This window comes from Colossoma macropomum, unplaced genomic scaffold (genome assembly GCF_904425465.1).
Source record: "Colossoma macropomum unplaced genomic scaffold, Colossoma_macropomum, whole genome shotgun sequence".
Classification (NCBI taxonomy): domain Eukaryota; kingdom Metazoa; phylum Chordata; class Actinopteri; order Characiformes; family Serrasalmidae; genus Colossoma; species Colossoma macropomum.
Genome location: NW_023494784.1, coordinates 26,441,186 through 26,465,747, shown reverse-complemented (window position 1 = coordinate 26,465,747; position 24,562 = coordinate 26,441,186). Strand labels below are relative to the sequence as shown.

At 38.2% G+C, this 24,562-nt stretch overlaps 1 protein-coding gene across 3 annotated transcripts in view; it reads left to right on the top strand.

Annotated features, from left to right (window-relative positions):
• The window catches only part of mylka (myosin, light chain kinase a), an 80,181-nt gene that overhangs the window by 48,042 nt on the left and 7,577 nt on the right, over positions 1-24,562 (top strand). For all 3 annotated transcript variants that reach the window (XM_036566065.1, XM_036566074.1, XM_036566083.1), the window contains 12 exons: positions 43-845; positions 2,588-2,704; positions 4,290-4,358; positions 15,676-15,723; positions 16,109-16,236; positions 18,131-18,287; positions 20,048-20,356; positions 20,641-20,676; positions 20,858-20,948; positions 21,108-21,311; positions 22,514-22,731; positions 24,266-24,389. In XM_036566065.1, the coding sequence (XP_036421958.1) occupies positions 43-845; positions 2,588-2,704; positions 4,290-4,358; positions 15,676-15,723; positions 16,109-16,236; positions 18,131-18,287; positions 20,048-20,356; positions 20,641-20,676; positions 20,858-20,948; positions 21,108-21,311; positions 22,514-22,731; positions 24,266-24,389 (2,304 nt within the window). The remainder of the gene's footprint in view (positions 1-42; positions 846-2,587; positions 2,705-4,289; positions 4,359-15,675; positions 15,724-16,108; positions 16,237-18,130; positions 18,288-20,047; positions 20,357-20,640; positions 20,677-20,857; positions 20,949-21,107; positions 21,312-22,513; positions 22,732-24,265; positions 24,390-24,562) is intronic.

Genomic DNA, 24,562 nt, shown 5'->3' with positions numbered 1-24,562 from the left:
TAAATGTCTCTGCGTTCCTTCCCTGCTCTTCCTCTGCTGTAGAGAGGGTTCTAGGAGAGCTGGAGGGGTGGAGAGGACAGACAGAGGCAGGGGAGAGCAGAGAGAGGCATCCAGCCCTGCAGTGTTCCAATCAGAGCAGGACCCACTTTGGAAGCATCAGGATCAGGGTTGGGATCTAGAGGAGCCCATCGCTGCCCGTGGTCTTCTGAAGAGGCGCGTGGAGACCAGGGAACACCGGGAAGACCAGATCCGTCAGAAGGAGGCCGAACAGATCGACTTCCGAACTGTCCTGGGCCGCAAGGTCACCACCAAGAGCGTCTCGGAGGAGGACCTGAAGGAGATCACGGCCGAGCAGATGGACTTCAGGGGCAACCTCCAACGGCAGATCAAGCCCAAGACGCAGACTGAGGAGGAAAGAAAGGTCAACTCTCCGCAGCAGGTGGACTTCAGAGCAGTTCTGGGCAAGAAGGGAACTGGAGCCATCAAGGCTGGTTCTTTTGACAAACCAGAGCCCAGCAAAAATGACCCAGCTGACTTCAGATCTGTGCTGGGAAACAAGAAGAAGCAAGGGAGTCTGGATAACAGTGGAGAGAGTCCATCCCCAAAGAGCTCCAAAGGGAAGGAGAATGATGTGAACTGTGTGGATGGAGGGATGATAGAGCCAAAGAATGCAGTAGGAGGGAAAGAGCTGGTTTTCACACAAAAACTGAGCGACGTGACTGTACTGGACGGGGAACGTTTGCATTTGCAGTGCCAGCTATCATCTGAATCTCCTGCTACTGTTACATGGACTCTAGATGGGAAAGTGATCAAGCCCTCCAAATTCATCATCATTACTAATGAAGGTTAGTATAAAATCTGTATTCTGACTTGATCCATGCCCTTAAGAGCAAGGATCCATTTCCAGAGACACTTATCCTGTGTGATTAACGAGAGTTGGGTTCAATTTAGGCACCATGAAGTATGAACACAGTTCTACTGACTTCCAGAAAGTGCTCTGCTCCTTGTCAGTGTATGAATATAAGCCTAAATCACTTAACACCTGATTTATTACTATCGTATCTCCTCTAACCTTCCGCCTGTTGTCTGGACATAATGGTTTCCCTGTAAAATATGTGGTCATATTTACAGTCGTGTTGTTGTGGGGAAGTATAAATAGTAAGCATAAGAATAACAGAAGCATTCCCTAGGTCTACTCTTAAAGGGGTTTGCCAGATTTTAATACAATGCTGCATCTTTGGAGCACTGCCGTCCTGCCGTCTTGAGGCGGCGTATTTTGGCTGCATTGTAGTGCTTCTCCAGCTGATTGATGTCTGTTGCATGAGCCCAGTACAATTCAGTCTGATTGAGTTCAATAAGATTCCTTAAAATTGAATTCTTGAATGTTTTATTCACTCCCTGTGCATGAGTTCTACATCTTTTTGCTCCATCTTGCTCCATTTAACTCTACTTTGAGCCATGTGGCATTAATAAAAACCAGAATCTCACCACAAACCTGCAGATCATTATAGAGTACAGTTGATAACGTGTTAGGTTCAGGCAGTTTCCTTGTGTCCTAGAGAGAATAATCAGTGCTAATGAAGAGGGATCTTTGACAGTCTGGAGTGACAGCATGGAAATGTCTCACTGTGTAGCTAATGTAGCTCTGCCACCTGTCATGTCTGTCATAAAAGCAACTCTGCTGTTACTCACATAGGACTCTCTGAGCCATACTGAAGTGTTATCATCTTCTACTTTCTGTATTACTTCAAAGTCTGTAGGTTAAAGTTAGGATACACCATGTCAGAGCTGAACCTTCCACTGTGCATTGTGACTGATCATGCTCACACCGTTCATATTAGCCTGCTCTAACAACCAGTTGTGTTAGTAGGTGTTAGATAGATGGATGGATGGATGGATGGATGGATGGATGGATGGATGGATGGATGGATGGATGGATGGATGGATGGATAGATAGATAGATAGATAGATAGATAGATAGATAGATAGATAGATAGATAGATGTCTCAACAACTAATTATAATTTTCTAATCTCATATTCTTTTTGAGAGAATCCAAGTAATTGCAAACACATTCAGTGTTGTTGATATCTGGACTCTGGGCTGGTCAGTCCATTGTACCGAAAACATTAGTAGTTTCTTTGTTTGATTTGCAAATTTTCTTTTCTCAGAAACCACTTCTTGACAGCTACACATCTTCCATAGTGTTAAGTTGTCTTCTCACAGTGGAAGGATGGACAGAAACACCTGTGGATTATTTCAGATCTGAAGCAAGAGTGGAGCTCGATTTTCTCCTCTCTCTCAAAGATGAAAGCTAAAGCAGTGTTTATCTGATGATGTCTACCAGGTCTTGAAACGTTGTTAGAAGTCCTGTTTTCTCTCAAGTCTGTCTCTCACTAAGTCCATAACTTAATGGCCGTTTTGACTGTAAAGTTCTAAAGAGAAATAAGTGAAGACACTTTTGAACATTATTGACTGTGAATGATGAAACATAGTGAACTTCTTTGTGATGTATCTGTCTTCATCTTGTTTCTTCACTGAACGATATGTTTCCCTGTGTGTGTCTCTTTGTGCGTATGTATGATCAGGTGGTTTGTGCTCTCTGACCATCGATAAGGCCTTGCCTGAAGATGAGGGTCAGTATGTATGCAGAGCTGAAAGCTTGGCAGGAAGAGCAGAGTGTTCCTGTATGGTGCTGGTTGATGGTAAGTAAATTCATTCATCACTCATGAGATGCAGAAGCTTGCTGAATAAAGAAAAAAGGAGTTTTCCAGCTAAAACAATAGTTCAGCAACAATGTTACATAACATACACAATTTTCCCCTTACTCCAAATGCAGGCAGTTAGACAAGATGTATTTGGTTTGCTATAAACAATAAAAATAGACAAAAGTACAATATGCTGTATGACAAAAAATAGCAGTAGTAGCTATATTGCAGCCTGATTCCTCCAGACAAAAAGTGTTTGTATACACAGCTGGATTTCATGCAGTGTCAGAAACCACTTAGCAAGTCTATTTCAGATTACTTAGCAATTTTGATATGGTGTGAGCTTCCATTGTTTGTTAGCTACATTAGCCCTGTTGTTTCAGTGCAAAACTGAAGAAGCAAGATGTAGGCACCAAATATCTTTACTGGTTTGGCGTAAAAGAAAACATTTCCTCTGTACATTCGTCCATTTAACAATATTTAATATGGTGTCAGAAACCATATTAGTAATTCTATTTGTTCAGTTCTGTTAAACTTAACACCTTGATGTAGTTTGAGGTAACTGTATGGTTAATTAGGCATGTAGTTTGCATGATGCCTATTAAAGGGAAATTCCACTGATTTTTCAAACATTTCTAAATAATGCAGTCATTAAGATGTAAACAAAGTTATTCAGAGTAGTTTGATGAGAAATGTAGTGATATTTGTTCACAGCAGTTTTGATATCTGAAGCACTTAATACCTCTAAAACAGTGGTCACCAACCCTCACCCTGGAAGTCAACCCTCTTGCAGGTTTTGCCATCAATGCAAGACATCACATTCACCTAACATTTCAACAATCCACCATTTCACATCAAACTACTTTGAATGACTGTTTACAACATTATAAAGAGGATCACAGATACAATGTGTGATATTTTGGCACAGGGTAAACTAAACCATGCGGTCCATGAATGTATTATTTGGTCAGTGCTGTTTGAGCTCAGGGCTGGTGAGTTAGTCTGGGCTGGTTTAGTTTTGGAGGCATGACTCGCTACTTCTCTGTCCCCTGAGGCTCAGCCACAGCCCAGCAGCTTCCTGCAATTACAGAGCTGCGCCGGCACGGGCTCCCCACCGCACGTCCCTGTAGACCTGCATGCTCTTACTTAACCATGCTGACACAGGAAGAGCAGCTCAAATTCACATGATAAGTGCTGCTTGCAATAGCAGTTTGTTAGCAAATGGATTCAAATGCCAGCATCAGTGGTCTTCCAATTGTACTAGTCGTGTGCAGACATTTGGTTGATTATTGATTTAAGGCCCTGCCAAATCTTAATAACTTAATAACTCTCTCTCTCTCTCTCTCTCTCTCTCTCTCTCTCTCTCTCACTCACACACACACACACACACACACACACACACACACACATGCACTCTCACTTGTTAGCTCTCTGTCTCTCTTATATATATGCCCTCTAAAAGTTTCAGGTACTTAGAAGAATTGAAGTAAGAACTAATGTAATACTTGCATTTGGCATTTGGACTGGTGAAAGTGACTGCAATGTTGGTTAGTTTATCACATGCTCTTTTTCATTTCTGCAGATCCCAGTGCCTCAAGCTCAACACCGACTGACAAGAAAAGCAAGAAGCCCTCTACCCCAACCACAGAGAGTGAGTTTCCAAAATATGCACTTTCTTCTTTATTTCCCAAAAAGGAGAAGCATGGGAGACCTGAGTCTTTCCCACTGCTGAATACACACACAGACACACACACACACATACACACACACTCACATGCAGTGTGACCATTCCTTACAGAGTCTCAGGGGCTAATCATTGAACCTAACTGAAAGGTGTGTGTGTGTGTGTGTGTGTGTGTGTGTCTGTGTGTGTGTGTGTGTCTGTGTGCAGGTTGTATATGGCAGGAGAACAAATCCATAGTTGTGAAACTATAGCTGTGAGCAATTATGTGTGCTGATGTACAGAAACATGAGGTTACACTATCAGAAAGTTTGGCGTGTCACATCACAATCAATTTGTTAATACACACAACACATAATACAAGTTTGCACTGTTTTGATTTTTGTTCAGTTACGTGACCTTATTGCACAAATGATCTAGTTATATTTAGGGATGCACCGAATCCCAGGAATTCTGCACTGATGCTTATATCTGTTATTTTTCATGCGCATGTCTATTGAGACATACACAGGCATACACAGTTACAAAATGTAGAAATTCAGGATCCACCTGGATGATATCAGTGGGCAATATGGCATTATTTGTTGTTGTGATATATTACATCATATTATATCACAATATATAACTGAAAAATAACAAATTGTAAAATGTGACAGTTTTGTGAGTAAGTACGTTATACTTTGCTTCTGCGAAACATGGGGGCCTAAACAATGACTAAGAAGGCAAACATAGCGTAACTGGTGCTCTGGCGCTGCTTTGTCGTCTAATAGGCTAGCTAGTGTAGCTGATGTTAGCTAAGTCAAGAAACAGTGAAAATAAATTACTCTGGCAAACTAACATGTTAAAAACAGCATCAACTGAGGAGAAAATACCTTGTGTAGAAGACAATGAGTCCAACACGTACCAGTTAGTGTTAGCTCTGAAGAGGCAGCTTCCTTGTTAGTCATCCAACATGAAAACCTATCGATTTCCCACAATTGTTTTTGAATAACATTCATGAACACTAATGGAGTACTTATACTCGAATATCAAAATTAGTAAGAAGACACATCCTTATCATGTATATGAAAATATCATGATATATTTTTGCTGTATCGCCCACCCTTGTAACTGGTAAACTTGAAAACAGACCCAGAATATCAAAAACATGTAAAATGCACCCAAACCTAACCTTTAACACTAGCATCTAACAACTAACATTCAGTGTCTCATACATTGCACCAAATCCAGTTAAACAGGCCTAATTATGCTCTGTTTGTAATGAAACATACAGTTGGCCAGTGTTCTTTGAATACTGATGATTTCCACATATTCTCATAAGCAGATTGTGATGTAGGGGTGGGCAATATGATGATATTTTATTGTTATTGTGATAAATTCTGTAACAATACGTTCTCTGTTCTGAGCACATGGTAGACATCATCAGTACTTTAAGAACACTGACTAACTACATGTATCATTACAAAGTAAGCATAAATAGGCCTGTTTAATTGGATTTAGTGCAGTGCAGGTTGTAAAACATTGAATAAATGTCATTGTAGCCATAGGATTATTATATTGTTGTTGTTGTTGTTGTTGTTGTTGTTATTATTATTATTATTATTATTATTATTATTATTATTATTATTATTATTATTATTATTTTATGTGGCAGTACAGGTTCTATTTTTCTCTGTTCCAACATAATACATCTCAGAAAAACAATATCATGATGCGTATCGTGTATCAGGAAAATGTCTTGGAAGTATCATGATGTAATAGTTTTGTCATGCTACCCACTCGTATTGTAACATAACCTGATGTAATTTATCACAATAGCAATAAATATCATCTTATTTGAGGCAACAAAAGTATACAGATTTTAGTAAACAGACTTTAAGCTTAGCAGTCTCTTCAAAGATTAACATATTAATATGAAACTAATAATTCCTTACATATGAATAGTAAATACCAATCTATTGATTGGGCTATAGTACAATGTGTGCATTCTATGTGCCTGTAGATGTCTATAGAGTTCATGATGCCTCTTTGCCAGATGAGGTGTTTAATAAAGCTAACTGTGTCCAAACTCAGACAGACCAATGTAAATGAGATGGAGAGGTAGAAGGAAAATGGAAAAGATAGAGAAGGAGGTTTGGAAGGAGTTGGAAGAACAGAAATGAAGCTGAGACTTATTGCATGGCTGCACTTCTCCTAAACTTCCATGTATGGGCTCAGTCATCCCCATTCCCCCACATCCCCCTTTCTCTCTCACTCTCTCTTTCTCTGCCAGTCTCTCACTTTCACAACCCCCCACACATTCTTTTTTATTTATTTTTTTCTTGTCTTCTTTGGCAGGGTGCATCTGCAGCATTGTCCTCAGTTTGCTCTTGATCAGTGCACTGTTCAGGAGGACCCACAGTGTTTGTGTAGTGACTGTGGGATAATGTCTGATGCAAGGAAAGCATACTTTTTCTGCCATGTTTTCATTATGTTAGACTTGATTCTAAGAAGCATGTAGTTCAAATTAGAGAACAATGTAGCACAGCTTACCGAACAGTAGTAGGTGTCATGATGTCCCCAACAACAGTATTGAGGATAGCACTATTTTGGTCTTGTGTAGTCTGTTCCAGTTTGAGAGTGGAATCCTAGAGCAACTACTGGCAACCTGGATTTTCCAGGATTATTCTGAGTGATGTCTTAATAGCCTGAGTCTACTGCGGAATGTAATAATTATCAAGGTCAGATATAGACTGTCATAATTTAGTTGAAAACAAACATACCAGTTGTTGAAAGGAAACATGCCATCATCAGGACAGTCATTAAGGCTTGTATCTCAGAATGATATTTGGCATGAAATTTGAAAACTGAGCTGACATTACTCTGAAGAATTATTTACAGATATTCCACATGCATTTATTTATATGTATTAATGAGCATGTGAATTTCCAATAAATGTATACACAAAATTGTTGTTGAGTTCATCTTTATAACGAAGTAAGAGTAACTTTCAGTGTAACTGACTTAGCCTATTCTTTTGTACAGTATAGTGATTAAAGCTGGCACTCAGTTTGTTGTTTGAAGCACTCTTAGGTTCAGCTAGTGCTTTTGTCTGATCTATTTCTATTAGTAGACACAATACAACAATTTAGTCACATCAGACAGTGAGCGGTACGTGTCAATGTAAAGAAAATGCAGAAAAAGTACAGCCCATTGAAGGGATAACTATAACACTTTTGTATATGTTTCAGCATGAAGTGCAGTTATTTTTATGGAGTCAGATGCAGTCATGGGGAATCTTTGTAAGTAAATCAAATAGTGCAAGAAAAACAGGCAGTGTGTTATGGAGACTGCTGGAAGCCATTAACCTTTGCACAGCAGTGCTGAATGAGGTTCAGAACAGAGCAGAACCACACTGAGCTTACTGCAGCACACCCAGCTGGAGATATCACCAGCAGAACCACACTGAGCTTACTGCAGCACACCCAGCTGGAGATATCACCAGGAGAACTACACTGAGCTTACTGTAACAAATCCAAATGGATAATGTTGTGTATTTGATATGTAACATTTGATATGTTGTCTTTGTACTTTTATCAATTAAATATAGGGTTTAAGTGATTTGCATGTCATTGCATTCTGTTTTTATTTGTACACACACGCACACACACACACATATTTTCTGAAACCGCTTATCCTTCTGGGTCGCAGGGGTTGCTGGAACGTATCCCAGCAGCCACTGGGCGCAAGGCAGGAAATACCCTGGACAGGTTGCCAGTCCATCACAGGGGTTTTTATTTGTATTATTTTTTTATTTTATTATTTATAATGTTTTATTTACATTACAGCGTCCTAACTTTGGTAACAGGGTTGTAAATTCAAGTTAAGATCTATTTACATAGTGTGTTTTACAACAGGTGATATCACAAAGCAGCTTTACAGACAATTACAGGAACCTAGACTCAAAATAGGAATCTACCCTCCTTTGCTCAACTTAGCGAAACATTAATACAACATAAGCTGTGAATTAAGAATAAGATCCGACAAATTAATATATAATACTGAATACTGGAAAGAAACAAGCCTGTCATAGGACGGTAGTATTTAGATTGACCAGTGATAACCAATGACTACTGTCAGAGGCCAGAGTAACAAATGAAGTATAGATCTATAAAAACAAGTGACTTTTGTTAGAAGCAGACGACAGTGGAAATGAGATCTAGATCCATGAACACCAAAAACTACTGTTAGAAGCCTATCAAGACAACACATTAGTATGAATATGTGAGGAGCTCACTATAGTGTGAGGTTTCTGCAAGACAACTAGCTGGAGATATCACTAATAGAACCAGACTTTCTGTAACAAATTCAGTTGGAGATATCACCACTGCTGAACTTATCTCTGTTTTTGAGCCTTTCACTCCCTCACCCCTTCAGAAAGGCACTCCATGTTGGCCTGTGTCATTTAAACCTTTTAAAATGTTCATTTTAAACCTTTTACTTGCTGTGTTTTCATATTTCTAACATCCAGAACCATCAGTAGGATATGGTGGCACAATTGCTGGGCCCACCTATCTTTTATCTTTGGCCCACCCAAAATTACCAAAATCCCAATTAACTGGTAACCATAATAAGCTTGCTTATCTCCCTTCTGACCCACCAAAACACTCTCTCAAATACCCAGCTAGATTCAGTGCTGAAACAGTGAGCTTCTTATGTGTTTCAAAGTTCATGGGTTTGCACTATCAATGGTAGTGTCAGCATTTTCTGAGATAATTGTAAGGACCTTTATGTGTATTTAAAGACTGGAAGTGTATAAATATAGCTTATTTTAAGATTAAATTACCTGAACACAGAATTAGAGATTAGATAAATACAGTAACTTACAGTCATATTTGACAAGCAATAGAAATATAAATCTTTTGGCCATTCTTTGGCCCTCAGCTTGCTCACTAGGGGTCTAGATCCAGATTTTTGCAAAGGTACTGAATGTCTTTTGTAAAAGGTGCTGTATAAACTAATAATCTTGACCTGACTCACATGGTGAATTATTGGTTCCCTAATGAAATGTGCTATAAAGAAGCTTATGCTTTTCAGGTTGGCTAATGAAAGTGCTGTTATACTGGTTTGGTTGGCTGGAATGTATACACTCCAACAGTGTGGTCTAGAGATTATTTGCCGCCTCTGGTGTAATGTGATGACTCAAAGAATACAACAGGCCCCATAAAGACTAAACACTGCAAGATATGAAAGCAGACTTAAGACTGTGTGTGTGTGTGTGTTTGTGTGTGTGTAAGAGAGAGGGGGAGAGAGCGAATAGAAGAAATAGAGTGAGAGATAAGAGGTGCAGCTGTTGCTTTAAGTATGATTTCAGTGTTTTCAAGACAGATTTGTTTTGAACTACTAAATCATTATTCTATGAGTTGTGAATGTTTAAAATTAGTTTGTTAGTGGTTATTTATTAGGACACAAACACTAAAAGTCATTAATAAGTAGTTATAACACATAAATAAAAGTTTTATAAACCATTCATAATTCCTTTATAAGGGTAGTCGTATTGTAAAGAGGTGCCTCTTTTGCATACACATATTAAGTGTTGATTTTCTAAGTGAAAATACATTTTTACATCCTCTGCAGGAAACAAACTTAAATATGGCATTTTCTGCAACTTTTATTGCACAATTTTTATTTATTTCCTGATGTTATGTTGGAAAATAATAAAAAAAGAGAGCTTTTGCTTAGTCCATTTTTAGGCCATTAAATTCAGCAAATAAACAGTGATTGTGCATTAAAATGTGCAGAAATGTGTTCTCTGTAGAGGGTGTGTTAACTTATTTTCACTTAGAAAATCAACAAAACGTGTAATTGGAGCAAGGCATGCAAACTTTTGCATATGACCATATACAGATCAAACTGCTGGGAGGGTGAATGAGGCACCCAAACCAAGACTCATTCAACCTCATACATAGGATGTGGACGCAGCTGGTATTTGGCACTTTGTGGTTCTGTTGCATGTCCCATGTCAAACAATTCAGTGTGATGTTTCTGTTGTCAACGTAGGCCAATGTAGTGGAACCGTCAGGAATGAAGCAGAGTTTCAGTGAATTAAAAGTGGATGTTTTCATATACGCTACTGTTTAAACGTGCAAACACTTTGACTTTTATGTATTTTGATTTTTGTTATTTTATATCCATAATAATTTTTTGAATGTGAATATAAATACTACAAACCATTCAGCAAAAGGTATTTTTAGATGCTTTACTCAATATTCCAAAATATCTATAAATAAAAAGTCATTAAATCATTAATACTCTCCTGTAATTATGTATTTACATTCATAATAATATACTTTTAAATATGTTAAAGTCTGGATATTAATTTAATTATAACTGAATTTTCAATATTGCACTGTTTTCTTCTAAACCTCTGTATATCATTATGGACATATCTAACATTTAAATTTATGTCCCCTTACTGTCCTACTAATTATCTGAAACCTGTGAAGTTGTTTAGGACTGGCATATTAGTATTGTTTTATACATTTACCTGCAGTCATATTTGTTTTATATGTGATTGAAAACATTGATCCAGCTCATTGGAACCATTTCTTTAAAAATGTCATATAAAGTTTTTTCTTTTTTCATTGTTTACAAAGAATGCTAGTGCAAATAATACATTTAATATTAAAAACATGGTTCATCAGAAAGCTGTTTGCCGACTCTGACATTCACAGCTCTGAATCCTTTGACGTTGCACCAAATTCAGAAGCAGAATTACCACTTTGGTCTTCTAATATCAGAGCATCTGCAGAATGTGTGCCTGCATGTGTTCATGCTCATGTGCATGCTTGTGTTTTTGTGCATGTGAGAACAGAACTACAGGGTTTTGAGGTGGAATGGTAAAGGTAGTGTCTCTGAACTGGTTCTGACAGCTTCGCTATGCTTCAGTTGAATCCTAGAGCAACTGTTTTATGCTTGACTAAGTCCAGGCACTTTTTATTGTCCTTGTTGGTAAGCCTTTAAATGTCTGCTACACAGGGAGAAGATCCCCTTAATGGCTTAGGTAAAGCTGCTGATGTGGAATGTTGAGCCCATTACAGACACTTTCAGAGCAGAAGTTTAGACAAGGGCCTGACTACTATGAAAATTAAGTGACCAGTTATAATATCCAGTATGTACTATATCTTTTAATATGATTGAAATTATACAGACTCAAGTAGTTTTATTAGAACAGTGCTTTATTGACATATATGATTGGTATTTGATTACAACATAACTTTTTTATCTTTTTTTTTTTTTATTTTGTGGTGTTTTGTTTTCAGAGACTGGCATACATACTCAGAGATAAAGGATTTGCCTCAAAGTTTTTCATTACAATACAAAACACTTCACTATACACCAACCAGCCACTTCATTCAGTACACCATGTACATCTTGTATCTACACTCATTGTCCATTTTATTAGGTCCACTTACCATATAGGTACACTTTGTAGGTTAGTTACAGACTGTAGTTCATTTGTTTCTCTGCAAACTTTGTTAGCCCCCTTTCACTTTGTTTTTCAATGATCAGGACGCCCACAGGGCCACCACATCATTCTCAGCACTGCAGTGACACTGACATAGTTGCAGTGTGTTTGTGTTTGTTGTGCTGGTGCTGAATCAGACACAGCAGTGCTGCTGGAGTTTTTAAACACCTCAGTGTCACTGCTGGACTGAGAATAGTCCACCAACTAAAAATATCCAGCCAAAAGCATCCTGTGACCACAGGTGAAGGACTAGAGGATGACCAACACAAACTGTACAGCAGCAGATGAGCCATTGTCTCTGACAATGACTGGGCACGGTGCTTAAAAACTCCAGCAGCACTGCTGTGTCTGATCCACTCATACCAGTTCAACACACACAAACACGTCACCACCACATGAGTGTCACTGCAGTGCTGAGAATGATCCACAACCCAAATGTTACCTGCTCTGTGGTGGTCCTGTTGGTCCTCACTGTTGAAGAACAAGGTAAAATGGGCCTAACAACAGAAAAACAGATGGACTACAGTCTGTAATTGTAGAACTACAAAGTGCATCTATATGGTGAGTGGAGCTGATAAAATGGACAAAGAAGGTAGATACAAGGAAGTGTACATAATGAAGTGGCCAGTGGCTTGGTGTATATCAGTGGTTATTCTGTGGGATTTTTGCTGGTACTGATAAGTCTGTAGGACATCAATATCAGGTAATATTATCAGTATATCAGTATATGAGTATATCGGTTAGACCCTAGTTCAGGCACCAAAAGCTTTGGGCTGCAGGCATAATGATAACTTAGATAATCTTTTAATGTCATTCTCATTCTCTTGTCGACATATTGTCTTATTTACTGTTTGGCTATTCAACAGCATGTTTGCTTTGCTGTAAAAGCCTTCCTCAGTTCATTCACTAGAAGAATGCTTTGGTCAGCTGTCTTTATTCATATGCAGACTGACAGGACCATTTCCGTGATCTTTGGTGTTGAGTTGCTGTCCGGTTTCATGCCAGTAGAAATGATTGAAAACAATGGATGCACTGTTTGTTTTTTTATGGCTGATTTTGATTCCAGCCAACTGGCCAAAGATCACTTTTTATTTGCCTTATTTTATCCTGAAGCTCAGTGTGTGCTAAATGAATACTTGAAACACACTAGCACAGTTCCAATACTATTGGCCAAAGTTGTAGTATAAATAACATCACTTGCTCTTTAATAGGCCAAGCTGACATTTTAAAATCTTAAACGATTCAATTGCTTATTTAAAAAAAAACAGAACAAAGTATTGCAGTAAAAGTAAGAGGCGACTGGCTGTTTAGCACGATGAGTCATGCATAATTATGCTATGACCACAGTAAGATAATTCCTGGAGATTTGAAGCTCTAATTTTGAATTGTATTAACTTAAAACACCCCTCACTGATTAACCCTGATTATTTCACCTGCTTTTCTTTGAAAGATTTTGCCATAATTCTGTGACAGAGTTTTCAAACTAGCTCAGTTTGATGGGAACGCTTTACCAAACTCTCCACAGCAAGACCAATTAAAAGTGAAAGCATGTGATTTTACTTATTTTACTCAGCCCCCCTTCCCCAAATCATCATCACCCTTGTAAAACAACCATTCCCCTCTTTCCATCCCTTTTGGATTAATGTGATCTTACTTAAGAAGTCTTTTATTGATGTTTTCATTAAATCAGTATATGATATTTACCCACTGCAAGAGTTCTACATGTAAATGCAGACTCCTACAAAAGAGGTGGTTGTGTACAATCACGTGCTTTTACTTTTTATCCCCCTCAAATCGAGCTCTGCTGATCGTTCATCCTATTGAAAGTACATTCATTAATTCTATTGCTCAAAAGCTAATAATGTACTGTAGTAGTGAATGACTTAGTACTGAATGAATCTGTAAATCTGTTGATATCAGCAGGCTGAAACAATCTCTGAAACTCTCTGTATCTACATTTTACATTAGACTGATGGTGGGGATCAGTGGAATCATAATGACTGCTAAAACATTATTATTCTACATCTGAAGAGCACAAATGCTTGCATAAGTCCTTTCTGCCTCAGAAATGCTCTCGAGCATAGTAATATTCTACTGGACACTTTATTTCCTTTCATGCTGTTAATTGGAGCTGTTTGTTGTTGCCTTGTGATATTAACTTTGCTTACAAGGAAATGTGGAAATGTCTTGCTTTGTACAAATTGCTGATTGTTATCAGAAGCCCATTTCAGTGTCAGAGAGATGGGAATCGTGAAGCAGAAATAGTTTTGTGTTGGAAAAGGGATGTTTTCGTTTCCACAAAGACGGGAGGGTAGCCCATCCAGCAGAAAAAAGCAGAGGAATGTCTGACTCTCACAAAAAACGTTCAGCTTAAAGTTCTAATTGCTTTAGACTGATTTGGGTGCTGCTGTTGCTTGGTGATTGCATTAGTTCACCTCTCTAGCACATTGTTTCATGACAGCAATCAGATGTAAAATAAATAGTGCCAAGAACTATTTCCTGGATTCTTTGGGAACTATTTTTAGTATGACCAAAAAAGGCAAACACAAAAGGACAGAAGCAGCTGATCTCTCTCAGGACATCCAGAGGAGAACAAGGCTTTCTCCCAGAGTTTGCTTATCAGACTATTGAGTGTATGCCCATTTCTCAGTATACATCCATGCAGAGAGCTTTCTGCCTGAGTGAAGCTAATGCTCCACTTGTATTGTGATTAAAAGAGCACATATCCTACATTTTCTTGAGGTTTTTTGTCTTTAAAGACCACTTGCAGTGTTCGTGTGGGTTTATGTTCCAAAAAACAGTCAAAATTCTTTTTTTCTACTGTAGCTTTAAGACCAATATATGTAAATGAGCTCTTAAAACTGCTCCAAATGGCTGTGTTGTATTAAAAAGCAGTGCAAGCTGAAACACTCCTTATAACGTCAGCATGAATGGGAGGGGATAAACTGCTGGAGGCTGAATAGGTGGATATATGTACTGTTGTAAAATGTCAAATTACATGTTTTGTTGATTTTCTAAGCAAAAATAATTTAACACATCTTCTACAAGGAACAAACTTAAATGTGGCTTTTGTCTGCAAATTTTCATGCTCAATTTCTATTCATTTGCTAAGTTTAACACATTGAAAAAAATACAGCATACAATATTAAATGTGCCATAACTTTTGCACAGGGCAGTGCTTTATGTTGTATTTTTCTCCAATATGTTATATTCAGCAAATAAACCATAATGTGTAAAAGTGTGTTCTCTGTAGATGATGTGTTAACAAAAATCAACAAAATGTCATTTGACCCAGGGCACCAAAAAGTTTGCATATAACTGTAAATGTATTATTTCTGTGACATCACAAAAAGAGTGAATACAAAACTGGCTTTTTTTTGCAGATTAGTTTCAATGTATGAAATGTATGGATGGGAAGTAAAGAATATGTTTTGATGTAGACAGTGTTTACGTACAACATCAAACTCTCTTTCCACCATATGGGCTCTTTAATAAGTGTGCGTACATGTTATATACTTTTTTAGTGTTTTGTGAAACTACAGTGAAGAGTAAACCCTCAAGACTTAACTTTATTTCTGCACATTATAACACATGATGTTTCCACCAAACAGTGTTTCATCCATACATCAGACACATGATAATCAGCTTGAAATGAAGAAACACATGCTAAAGCCATTTCCTTACAGTTACTTGTGGTAGTTGTGTGATGGTTGAGGCTCAGTGTACCACAGAGTTGCCTCATGCACTAGACCTCATCATCTGTCTCGGTTCTTTTTCCAGATGAGGCCAGAATAAAGAAGCCGCCACCAAAAACGCCTCCTAAACAAGGTAACAGCATCCTGTTCAGAAAAGCAATCACTCAAACACTAATTTTATGGAGAGATCAGGCTGTCTTTATCTTTTTCTCTTCAAATCTATTTGGTCCTTTTGAAATGAAATGTGGCCAAGCATGCCTGTGATGTGAGTTCAGTAAGGTTAGTCATGCCTTAATAAGGCTTTGTCTCCTTCTTTGGCCCACAGCACATTATCTGTCTTTGGAGTTCTGGAGTTATCCAAGCTTTGTTTACCTCATAACACACTTGGCCCCTGAGAGCATGCACTTACATTAGGATATGCATTCAATCAGACTGGTACCAGCTGTTGCAGGCTCTTTGTGTGTGCGCATGAGTGTTTGTGTGGGCGGTGGATGCACACGTGCTTATGTGTGTTTCAGGTGTTCCACCTCAGATCCTGCAGTTTCCTGATGATATGAAGATCCTGGCAGGTGAGCGGGTTAATCTCCTCTGCAAGTTCACTGGAACTCCACCCCTCAGCTGCAACTGGCTCAAGTTCCGCAAACCAGTAAGCACTTCACCCATCTGTCTGCTATCGATCATCAACCCACCTTGCCAGCTGAAATAACTAGTATCCCCTTAATATCTAAACAAATTGTATCCGCTTAATATCTAACTGAAATGTTCACTCAGCAGTTTCAGCAGACCCTTCTAGTGGAGTACAGTACTATGAAAAAGTCAGAGACCACCATTCGTTTATCTAATTTCCAGTCAAAACAGAAATTAAGTACAAATTATTCCTTTTTTCAGGACATATTTCTGAGGAAATTAGATATTAGATTAGATATACGGTAATCCACTTGCATGAGGAAGGGGAAAGTCAAAAGAAAATAATTGAAAGAACAGGAGCTTCCAAAACTGGAGTTCAAACATTTACTGAAGGACATTGTGAAAATGGGGCTCCTAACAACCATGCAAGGCCATGATAGACCACCAAAACCGTCACAGTACAGATAAACAGTACTCAAAGCTTTTGTTTTTGAGAGACGGAGATGAGAAAATCAAGCTCCAAGCTCCAGGTGTTTCTGTCCATCTTTCCACTCTAAGAAGAAAAGAAAGTACTGTGGGTCTGAAAGAAATAGACAAAAAAGGAAATTTGCAATAGAACACCAAAACTGGATAGGTGTGATATGGAATAAGGTTTTATGGACTTGTGAGTCTAAATTTGTAATTTGCATTACTTCGGATTGTGAGAAGCAGAAAATGCAACCAACTTGAACCGTGGCCTGAACTGTGGCGATGTGGAAAATAAAAGGTTTTTGAGGCTCCTGAGTCATTTTCTGTTAAATATATGATCATTTGTTCATTTGTAAAAAAAATGATAAATGCCATCCTTTAAAAAATGAGTGACATAACGCATTTTGAACCCTAAATACGTTTTGTCACAAACGTTGGAATTATCCACTGTCAAGGTGTTGCAAGTTCACGTTTTACAGGTCAAACGCCAGTGCTGTTTTTGAGCAGAACTCGATAAATCCGGTTAGCGTATCAGCATGCAGTATTCAGGTCGGGTAACGCAACACTGCCGCAAACTTTTTAGGCAGAATCTTAAATGGCTCCCTTCTCCCTACAAAGTGCACTACGTAGGTCTTAAAGTAATGTCTACTGCATCTACACAGTGCACAGTGAAGAACCACTTTGGATTCAGCCATGTGTGCACAATTCATATGGGACATTAAGTGCAATATTTGGGTGTAAAAGCCAAAATTTCATTACTCACATAGTGGAGCATATAGGTAGCACTGAGCCAATTGAGATCCAGCCTTAGGATTTTCTGAGATATATATAATATATGTAATATTGACCATTAAAGGGCTATTTTTGTTGCAATTCTCAGCTCTTTACCTGCCTGTTTTATGTTAACGAATGTTAAATATTGCATTTAGAAGAACCTTGTATCCATTAAATGGCTTTGTTTAACTCTGAAACATGAATTGACCATTGGAGTTATCTGCTTTTGACAAAAAAACATTATTTAAATAAATAAAAAAAAGTTTTTAATAAAGTTTGATTTTGTAAGTTACCTGTATTTTGTTAAGTTATTTTTACTTAAAACAACCCAGCTGCACAACAGAAAAAATGATTTATGAAAATTCATTAAAATGAAGATCTGTTTTTGCAAATAAACTCTTCATGTTTTCTGTTTTTCTTTCTCACGATAAAAATTGAAGAACATATACATAATGGCAGTTTTTACTGGAAACTAAATAGTATTGGATGCGCAGGTGTCTACAAACTTTGGGACATACTCATAGTGTTAAAGTATGAAATAATCTGTTATTTTATACCATTTGAGAATCCAAATCTAAAGCTTATGTATGCAGTGCTTTAGGGCCTAATAGTAGCAGCACCTTTTTCTGTACACTTAACCTTGAAATGAGTGCTCATTTATTTCTTCACAGATTCAAGAGGGGAAAAGTGACCTCACCATTGAGAGCACAGATTCCAGCAGTCAACTTACCATAGAAAGTGGCCAGCAGGAGCACTGTGGCTGCTACACCATCGAGATCAGGAACAACTATGGCATGAGGCAAGCTGCCCTCAACCTCACTATCGTGGGTAAGACTCCATCTCCCTGCACCGTTGCCACTTTGGGCCACACTAGCTCAAGGTGTTACAGACACTCTAGTCATTATGCATTAACAGAGCCTGTCACACAGCTGAAATCACCCTTGTCTCCATGCCCAGAATAACAAAACTCTGTGAAAGGCCTGTACTGTACTGCTTTATCATGGATTAGCAAGTGTAGCCCATTCTGTTCTTCACAGTTCATTAAATACTGACTAATGTGATCATAAGTTCTCTACGAAAGAATATTATACAACTGCTTCAAAAAGATGTGTTTTTGCCAAAAGATAAGCACCTCACTGCATTGAGAAATTTGGCCCAGGACCCAAAATCCAAATAAAGTTTGGATTTAAGAGGCAGCTTCTAAAAAAGCTTCTCCATTCAGAGTGAACTGTGTGTGCCACATCATCATTTTGTTCAATGTAACAAGCAGTTCATTTTTCGCTGGAGTTCCTGTCTACCAGTTCAACAGTCACATTCTTACTCACACAGCTGTTATACACAAACATCCATTACACTGAAAAAAAAACTAAAATAGCCAACTGGCAAAGACTACTTGGCGTAAACTGCAGCTTGAACTGCTGAACTGTTGACCAAATTCAGAACAGAACAGGCCGTTTTTTCTGTGCCTTAATCGCTGTCTCAGAGACATCAAAGAGCAAAATGTAAAGTCATTTGTGAATTGTCAGGGAGATACCTCAAAAATGCAATGGAGTCCTCTGGCCAGTGTTGTTTTTCAAGTTTGGGACCCTGTCCAGTTTCTAATCCACATCCTCAGCATCTGTTTCACACAAGCAGACACAATAACATTTCTCTGTACTGTCAATATTTGCATAGTAGAACATAGCATGCCAATCATAGTGCCACTCAGTCTCTCAGTAGTGGGTTGCAACTTGGCACTGATGTCTTGTCTGCTGTAGCTGAAGCCTCAGCAGGGATATTAGAAACTGACCATCAACAGGGTTTTTCAGACAGTTATACACTCTAAGTCCAAAGGTTTGTAGACACCTGCTCATCCATTTTTTCCACAATATGGGATATTAATAGAGAGTTTATTCCCCCTTGGCTGCAGTAACAGTCTCTAAGAAGAACACACTAGCTGCTGAAACATTGCTGTAAGGCTTTGATTGCATTCAGACATGAGAGCATTAATGAGCTCAGGTACTGATTCTGGACCACAAACAGCTCTCCAGCTCATCCCAAAGGTACTCAATGGAGCTCCATCACTCCAAGGAACACAGTTCTACTGCTCTATAACCCAGTACTGGGGGGGGGCTTTATGCCCCTCTAGCTGACTTTTTGCATTTGGCACGGGGACCTTAGGCTCATGTGCAGCTGCTCCAGAGTGTTCCATTCCATCCAGTGCTTTTCTATAGAGTTTATAAATGCTGTGTGTGAGCTATTGAATGACTGTGTCAAAAACTGGTCAGCTACCTTCAAGTGGCTGAATTCACTAATTACAAAGGGTGTCTGGACACTTTTGCACAAAGTGGATTTTCCCACACAGAGTCTGTAAGTACTCTGTAGGAGATTCTGACATGCCGGCCATGGCATCTTATGCAGCACTGTCCAAGCAAGCTTCGTCTCCTACAGCCATCTATATACCATAGTGGTATAGCCAAGGACAGTACTGCCATACAGCATGCTGCTCAAGATCATATAGCAATATATGTACTCAGAAGATATATCTTAGGTTATGATACTCATAAGACATTCCATTTTGACTGTGACTTCTCAACTTTACATTCCAGACAAACCTGACCCTCCTGCACGCATCCCAGCTGCCACAGACGTCCGCAAATCTAGCCTGACTCTCTCCTGGTACGGGCCCACGTATGATGGTGGAAGTGCTGTCCAGTCTTATAACCTGGAGATTTGGAACTCAGTGGATAAGCAATGGAAGGAGCTGGTGTCCTGCAACAGCACCTCCTACAACGTTCAGAACCTGCTACCTGACCAGCAGTACAAGTTCCGTGTGAGAGCTGTGAATATCTACGGTGTTGGGGAGCCCAGTGCTGAGTCTGTACCTGTGGAAGTGGGGTTGGAAGAAGAAGAAGATGGTGAGCTCCATCTAGTGGGCATTCCAATTTTTTCAGTTTAATTTGAGTGAAAAACCTTTGGCTTGCTCTTCGGGGTGTAAACCTCAATGGTTTAAATTGATTGTGTTTAATTAATTTAATATTATTAGAATACATTGTAATTAACAAAAATATCATAACATTATATATAACAACATAATATTCTAAGAGCATAACACAATTCAACAATGCATTTCGATACTCAAGCTTGCCCTGTAATGACTTGTAACATTTTCATAACATTCTGTTTCATTTTTGTTCAAAAGAAAATAAAGAAGATGAGATTGAGCATTCAGATGATGGTATGTTGTTTTACCTTATCAATAACGCTTTTGATTTTGGATCTGTTCTAATGAAATTGGTTATTTTGAAGGGATATTTAAAATGAGAATTTCTCTTAATGATTTTGTCACTGTAGAATATGTAACTGATGAATGTGTTCAAGACCCTTCCTCATGTAAATCCCTACTTTTATAATGGCAGAATCAGAGAAGGTGCCTGAATACAGAGACGTGACCATCAGAACAGATGTGAAGGTTAAAGACCTCTATGATGTGGAAGAGCGGCTGGGATCGTGAGTTTCCAAAGCACTGTTTGCTTTGGATTCATTCATTTGAACAAGGATTCAAAGCTTCACAGATACAATTACAATGCTAGTGTCTTGTTCCATTATTTTATGTCAGAAAGAGAGCATAATCCATGTAAATATTTAGGGTTTCAATCTTTGTCTCAGGGGTAAATTTGGAACAGTGTTCAAACTGATCGAGAAATCAACCAAGAAGGTCTGGGCTGGGAAATTTATAAAAGCGTATTCTGCAAAAGAGAAAGAAAACGTCAGGCAAGAGATTGGAATCATGAACGACCTGCATCATCCAAAGCTCGTGCAATGTGTTGATGCCTTTGAGGGAAAATCAGACATTGTCATGGTGCTGGAAATGTGAGTATTCTTCTTTTCAATCATACTTGGAAAATCCTAAAATTATCCTTTAATCATCAGATTAACAGATTACATTATTATCATAAACTAAAATTAATGCACTCGTTAAATGGCTCATATCAGGGAAAAATAAATTGCCTTCACTTTTCAAAATAACTGTTTGATTTAATATGTAAACACTGTTAAAGTTTTAAAATGTTTGAATTCATTATTTTTGTGATGCCATGAAAAGTAACACATATCCACCTATTCAGCCTAAACCTGTTTAGCTGCGCCCATTCACACTGCTTTATAAGAGTGTTTCAGCCCGGATTTGACTGAGGCAAAATACAGTGCATCCAACCAGAACAGAGCTCATTTACATATATCAATCTTAAAGGCACAGTGGCAAAGACAGCCTGTTTAATTCTATAGGAATAAAGAGAGGCTTTTAAATGGTCATGTAAAATTAATTATGACTGTTTTTGGTACATAAACTCACACAAATATGTGTGGACCTCAGGAAAAAATATAATGCAAGACAAATGTAGGATATGGGCCTTTTAAATATCATTACAGACTAATCTGCACAGAGAGCTTGAAGGAAAATTCACAAGGTTAAACTTTATATCACTTTGATTTGTTGACCAGGATGACTTATTGGTCTGTAACAATGAGAATCTTCCTTTTGGGCACCTTAATAATTAAGGTATTGTACTGTGTAATGGAGAATGTTCACTTAAGCTCCTTAAGAACAGCAATGTTGATCTATGTAAATAAAAAAGAAGCAGCTCAGACTAAGAATCTGAGTGTTTCCTCTTCATCCTATTTAAGTGCAGTCAGAATGTAGATGAACTCACCACTTAACCCTCCTGACTCCGAAACTTGACTCCTCTTCCTCTATGTCCACATTTAACGATGCTGTCAGTGTTTATACTTTGACCTCCTGCTTGCCTTAAGGCCTTAAGCCCTTACAGATGTTCTAAAGAAGAACTGAACACCAGCTTTTTTCATAACTCAAGGTCAACACCAGTTTAAAAAACTGAAATGTTATTTTATGCATGTTTCCTCTCAGTTCCTGAAAGATGTGTCATTATTACAGAGTACACTGACACCAAAGTCTAAACTTTTAGGCTGTGTCTGAGCTCCTTTAGCTTTTGATAATTAAGCGACAGTCTAATACCTCCTGTGCTATGAATCAGTCTGGACTGCATGTTTTGCAGGATCTCCGGTGGGGAGCTGTTTGAGAGGATCATCGATGAAGATTTTGAGCTGACAGAGAGAGAGGTTATTAAATACATGCTGCAGATTGTGGATGGGGTCAGTTTCATTCATAAGAAAGGCATCGTTCACCTGGACCTCAAACCAGAGAACATCATGTGTGTCAACAAAACAGGGAGCAAAATCAAACTCATCGACTTTGGACTTGCTCGAAGATTAGGTATCTCCTGCAGTTATAAAAAACTGTATGAATATATTAATAATTCAGCATGTTTTACAAGCCAAACGATTATGTACACATTCTACACAAAATCCAATAAAAGTAAAGAATATTGCTTATCTTACACAGTATTAGAAATGCCTACCTTGTACTTACACTCACTGACCACCTTCTTTATATAGTATTGTGCAAAATTCTGAGACTGTATTTTATTTATTTTATTTATTTAGTTTACAGTCAAAATGACCATAAAGTACTGGTATGCCTTTATCAGCACGAAGAAAAAAGCAGAAAACAGAAATCTGCAGGGAAATTTCTCCACACCTCCGAAGTTCAGTCTTAGAAGTTGGTTGCATTTTCTGCTTCTTACAATCCAGTAATCCCAAACACGTTCAGTGTTGTTGAGATCTGGACTCTCGGGTGATCAGTCTATTGTTCTAAGAACACCAGCAGCTTATTTGTGCTATTTGATTTTTTTTTCCTTTCTGTCTATTTTCTTTTCTCAGTAAGGACTTCTTGACAGCTACACATCTTTTCAGACTCATAGTGCTGAGTTGTCTTCTCACAGTGGAAGGATGGACAGAAACACCTGTAGACTTTTTCAGATCTGACCCAAAAGTGGAGCTTTATTTACTCTTATCTTTCAAAGATGAAAGCTTTAAGTACTGTTTATCTGATGGTGACAGTTTTGGTGGTCTACAAGGTCTTTCATGGTTGTTATGAGTCCCATTTTCTCTGTATCTTTTATTCATTTTGAACTCCACTTTTGGAAACTCACTTATTTTTCTGTGACTTTCCTTATGCAAGTGTATTATCTTATATCTAATTTCCTCAGAAATATCTCCTGAATAATGAATAGCCTGAACTTAATGGCTCTTTTGACTGGAAATAAATGATCCCTGACTTTTGCACAGTTATTAGGCCCACTGTGTAGCTGTACAATTACAGACTGTAGCCCAACTGTTCTCTTGCATAATTTGTCAGTTGCCCTCTATCCCGTTCAACATCTGACCACAGGACCACTGCTAAACAAATACTATTTGGGTGCTAGACCACTATGAACACAGCATTGACACTGATATGGTAGTGGCATGTTGGTGTTTGGCACTGGTTTGAGTTAATCGGGTGCAGTAGCATATCACACTGATGGGTTGAAAAAAAAATGTAAAAAAAAAAAAGATCTAGCTAAGAGTAATTTATTGTTTAGAAACTGACCATCAATGAAGGGCCAGGGAAAGTCCAACACAAACTGTGCATCAACAGATGGATTAAAGTCTCCAGCTATACACCAACAAGATAGGCCTATGAGGAAGTGTTTCTAATAAAGTGACCATTAGGTTTAGTTTGTTGAATTTAACTTTAAAACACCCATAGAAACCTGTTTTCAGCCATTACATTACTTTATGTCTACTTGATATTTAGTGCTAAGGAGTGCAAAGCATCAAGAATGCTATACATTATGTGCACTGATAACTAATCATTGTCATAGCTTTCTGTAAGCCATGCTGAAATGTAGTTCTCTCTTAAATGACAGAAAATGCAGGTTCACTGAAGGTCCTGTTTGGCACTCCAGAGTTTGTTGCTCCAGAGGTGATCAACTATGAAGCAATCAGTTACCCTACAGACATGTGGAGCATAGGCGTCATCTGCTATATACTGTAAGTAACTAACTTTCTTTCTTGCTTGTTTACATGCTTATATAATGACTACAGTGGCCCCCAAAATTATTTGGACACTTTAACCATTGGTGAATGTGAATGAAATTCTTAAGGATACTTCATAAAATGTTTAACAAAATGGCATTTCTTTTAGAAAAAAATGCTTTGAGCAC